Raw genomic sequence first — 4,151 nt, 5'->3', positions numbered from 1 at the left:
AAAATAAGAAGAATATCGAAACCAAAACCCAAACCCCCGAAAGCAAAACCAAACCAAAAGAAAAAAAAAAAAAAAAAAGAAAATAAGAAAAAAAAAATATTTTATAATCAGATATCTTGGATTTTTACACCACCTTACCTGTAAATTATATATACATAGAATATTGCAGAATTATAGCTAATACACAATATTTTCACTATTAATGCTGGTATAATCTTTATACACTGGCCCTTTTTTTTTTTTTCTTTTCTTTTTTTTTTTTTTTTTTAATTAAATTATTGCATCGTATAAACTTTGCCTGCAAACCCCCCCCCCCTCCCCACAACCTCCCCGACCTCCCCCCCCCCCCCCCCCCCCCTCTCCCCAGGCTATTCACTGTCCGACTTGCCGTCTTTCGCCGTGGTGGAGTGGTTGTAGAGCCCCTGGGCCATGAGGTGCACCGCCAGGGAGTTTTTGCTGCCCGTCGCCTTCTTGATCTTGGCCCGTTTGTTCTGGAACCAGATTTTGATCTGGGACTCGTTGAGGCCGAGCTCCTGGGCCAGGCTCTGCCGCCGCTGCTCGGTCAGGTAGCGGTTGGTCTGGAACTCGGCCTTGAGTCTCTGCAGCTGCTCGGCGGTGAAGGCGGTGCGCGGCCTCTTGTCCTCCTTGTTGGGGTTTTTCTTCTTTGGTTTGCGGGACCGGGGACCTACGGCCGGGAGAGAGGAGAGCACCGACACCGCGCCGCCCCGACGGCACCCCCTGTCCCCCCCAGCAGCCCCTTTTGGGACCCCCCCCCCCCATGAATCCCCCCCACCCCATCATCCTCTTTTGGGACCCCCACACTCCCTCCATGCTCCCCTTTTGGGACCCCACACACCATCATCCCCTTTCGGGACCCCCCCCGGATCCCCCACCCCATCCACCCCGACCCCAAAAGGCGCAGCTGAGCCGCGTCCCCCACCCGGGGGCTCCCCGCTTCCCCTTCAAAAACCAACCTCCCCTTCCTCCATCCAACCTCCCCTTCCAGAATTTATTTTTTAATCGCTTTTATTACCCTTTTAGCCAGGGAACCCCCAAAATAATAAAGAAACTAAGCTGGAAAGCGGCCGCGTGTTCGCGCTGCCGCCGCTTTGCTGCAGCCCCCATATGGCACGGCACGGCCCGGCCCGGCTGGCCGGGCTTATTGCGGGGAATATTTATTCCCGGCAGCACAAGGAAGCCTTTTCTATCCGGGCCGAGCCATTGTGAGGATGTATGTTAATTAAATATTAACAAAGGAGAGCACCGGAGAACAATGGGGTAAAATTCCAATTATTACCTCGGAGCCAAAGAGTTTGGGGTTTCGACACCCTACGAACTCCTTTGCCACTCGCCCTACAAACCCTCCTTCTGCTGGCCGCCTCTCCGGGCGAAAATCCTAGCTGGACGCTTTTTTGTAGGAGAAACCCTTTTTTTTTTTTTTTTTCTTTTCCTTTTTTTTTTCTTTTTCTTTTTTTTTTTTTTTTTTCCCTGGGAGCACATCTCCTGCCTGGTGTTTCCCATGCTTCCCCCTTGTTTTTTAGTTTTTTTAGCGAGGGTTTTTTCCACCCGGACAGCCCCTCTCCCCACAAGGACATTTCACCCCCCCAGTATTATTTTTTTTAAGGTTTTTATCCCTGTTTTCGGGTGGTTCTCCCCCAGCCCTTGCTTAACCGGAGCCTGCCGGGGAACTTCTCCGGCTCTCGGCGATTTCTCCCCCCCAACCCCCCAGCCCCTCCGGATCTGCCCTGCAGCACATGCGGGGAAATTTAAAGAAAGAAACGAGACGGCGGCAGCTCCGAGGCCTCTTTTGGGGGAATAAACGGATCGTCTTTTTAGGGGGGGGGGGGTGGAAAAAAAAAAATAAATCAAAGCAGGCGAGGCCTGCCGGGGGGCAGGGAGCGGGGGGCAGCCCCCCATCCCTCCCAAAAAACACAGGGCATGGGGAGCTCGGAGGATGTCCGCGGAGCCCAAAGCTGATTTTTTCTCCCTTTTTTGATAAATCTGGCAGCTGAGGGGGGGCAGTGCCCCGCTCCGGCACATCCCCGCGGCCGGGCGGCCCCGGCTGCGGGCTGGGGGGCGGTGGTGGGTGCTCCCCCCTCCTCCGGTACCCTCTTTTCTCCCCCCTCTTTTTGGGACCCTCGCCCCTACAAAGGACGGCGATGAGCAGCGGGAAGGAGAGGAGAGGGAAGGACGGGGAAGGGTTTTTTGGGGGGGATTTTCCTGCCTCTCTCCCTGCCCTGGGGAGCTCGGGGGGCGGCCGGGGGAGCCCGGGGAGGGGTCGGCGTGGAGAGGGGGCAGCTCTTACCTGAAGACGGCCGGTCCGAGTACCGCGTACAGTAAACCCAGGCGGGCCAAAGCATGGGCTGGTTCCCGGCGTTGGAGCTGGCCTGGGAGCTATCCGAGTCCGAGCTCACCGACAGGTCTCCTCCGCTCAAGCCCCGAGCTTTTAGGGCAGCCTCCAGCGCCGCGGGGTCTCCCCCTTTCTTGGAGGCTCCGTGCAAGGCCAGCCCGGGGGGGGCACCTTCTCCTCGACCCGGCGAACCCCCCCCGGAGCCGGGTAGAGGAGCTCCGGGGGTCGGCGCCGCCGCGGGGCTCCTGCGGTTCTCCGCTCCGGGCCTCCGGTTCTCTCCTCCGAGGCCGCCGGCCTCTTTCCTCCGGCCGAACTCGGGCCGCAGGATGTTGTCGATGAAGAAGTTGGTGATGCGGTGAGGGTGCGGGTGAGGGTGCGGGGCCGGGGGCGGGGGGTCGCCGGGGGGCAGCAGGAGAGCTCGCCGCCCTCCGCCGGGCTCCGCGTCGCCGCCGCCGGACTCCTGAGGCTCCCCGGCCTCCTCGCGGGGACTCCGGGCTCCCTCCTCCATGCTGCGAGGCCGGGCCCCGCCGCCCGCCCCGCCGAGCTCTTTTCCCGGTGTCTCCTCCGCTTGGTCTTTTAATATTTTTTTTTTTTTTTTTAGATAGAGATATATTTTAATAGGTTTACGGATATTTTATATACACGCACGCACAGGTGGCTTATCGGCTTGCGCTTCTCCTGGGCGTTCAAAATCCAGAGTTTGGAGGCAAAAAAAAACAAAAAATCAAAATCAATTTTTTTTTTTTAAATTATCGGGAGCCGAAAACCCAGCAGCCGAGGCTCGACGAGTTCCAAGTTGGGCAAAAAAAAAAATAAAAATAGTAATAATTAAAAATATATATATAAAAAATAAAAGGAGGGCTCCGGGTTCCTCCCGCTGCCTCTCGCCGCGTCCCGCCGCCGCCGCCGTTCAGCCGCTCGGTCCCGTTCGCCGCCTCCCTCATCCGCCGGGGGGGGGATGTAAAAAAAAATGTGAAAAATAATAATAATAAAAAAATAAAAATAATAAAAAAATAAATGGAAAAGAAGGGTAAGGGAGGCCGGACCTCAGAAGCCACCGGAGGCCCGCCGAGGGCAGGGCGGAGAGGGGCGCCCCGCGCAGCCCCGCGCAGCCCCGCGGCCGCACATGCGGGGGCCTCGGCGGGTGCGGGGAGCTTTGGGGGGGGCGGGGGGGGTCGTGGTGGTGGTGGTGGGGGGGGGGGGGGTGCTGGAGGGGAGGGGGGGGGTCGGAAGGGAGGGAGAGGGGAGGGAGGGAGGGAAGGGAAGGGTGGGAGGGAGGGAGGGAAGGGTGGGAGGGGGGGGGGCGCACGTCCCACCCGCCCGCCCGCCCTGCGCCGCGCTGCCCGCCCCGGCGGCCGCCGCCGCCGCCACCGCCGCGCCCGGCCACTCGCGAGCCCCGGCTTGTTGTCCTCCGGTTTTAACGGGGCTCCGACGGTGACGTCGCCGTCCCGGGCTCCTCGACACGTGCCTCGGCCCAATGGCAAAGCGACCGACGGCACACGTGGTGCTGGGCGCCCCGGTAAGTGACAGCTCCCCCCCCCCCACCCCCCCTTCCTTCCCCTTCCCCTTCCCCTCCCCTCGGCCGCCCCTCCTCGCCGAAGGATGCTATGGGGATGGAAGACCCCCCCCCCGCCCCCCCTTCCCCTTCCCCTCCAAGCGGGGGTCTCACCGCAGACCCCCCCCTCCCCTTTTGTCTGCCCCCCCCCCCCTCCTTTCCTCCTCCTTCCTTGCGCTGCGCGTTATTTTTAATTTTGCACGCTGTTTATCGCGGATGTGTGTGTGTGTGTATGGGGTGGGGGGG

The 4,151-nt window shown here is 59.4% G+C and overlaps 1 protein-coding gene across 1 annotated transcript; it reads right to left on the bottom strand.

The window, feature by feature from the left end:
• Nucleotides 1–360: 360 nt before the first annotated feature.
• Nucleotides 361–3,395, bottom strand: EN2 (engrailed homeobox 2). Its single transcript, XM_084511964.1, has 2 exons — nt 2,306–3,395; nt 361–685 (listed from the first exon to the last, which is right to left on the bottom strand). The coding sequence occupies exons 1-2, from the start codon at nt 2,856–2,858 to the stop codon at nt 369–371; spliced, it is 870 nt and encodes a 289-aa protein (XP_084368090.1). The 5' UTR covers nt 2,859–3,395; the 3' UTR covers nt 361–368.
• Nucleotides 3,396–4,151: the final 756 nt, after the last annotated feature.

Source organism: Aythya ferina (genome assembly GCF_964211825.1).
Source record: "Aythya ferina genome assembly, chromosome: 2".
In the NCBI taxonomy this organism is placed as follows: Eukaryota; Metazoa; Chordata; class Aves; order Anseriformes; family Anatidae; genus Aythya; species Aythya ferina.
Note: the sequence above shows the minus strand (reverse complement) of the source record. Positions and strands in the feature narration are given on the sequence as shown.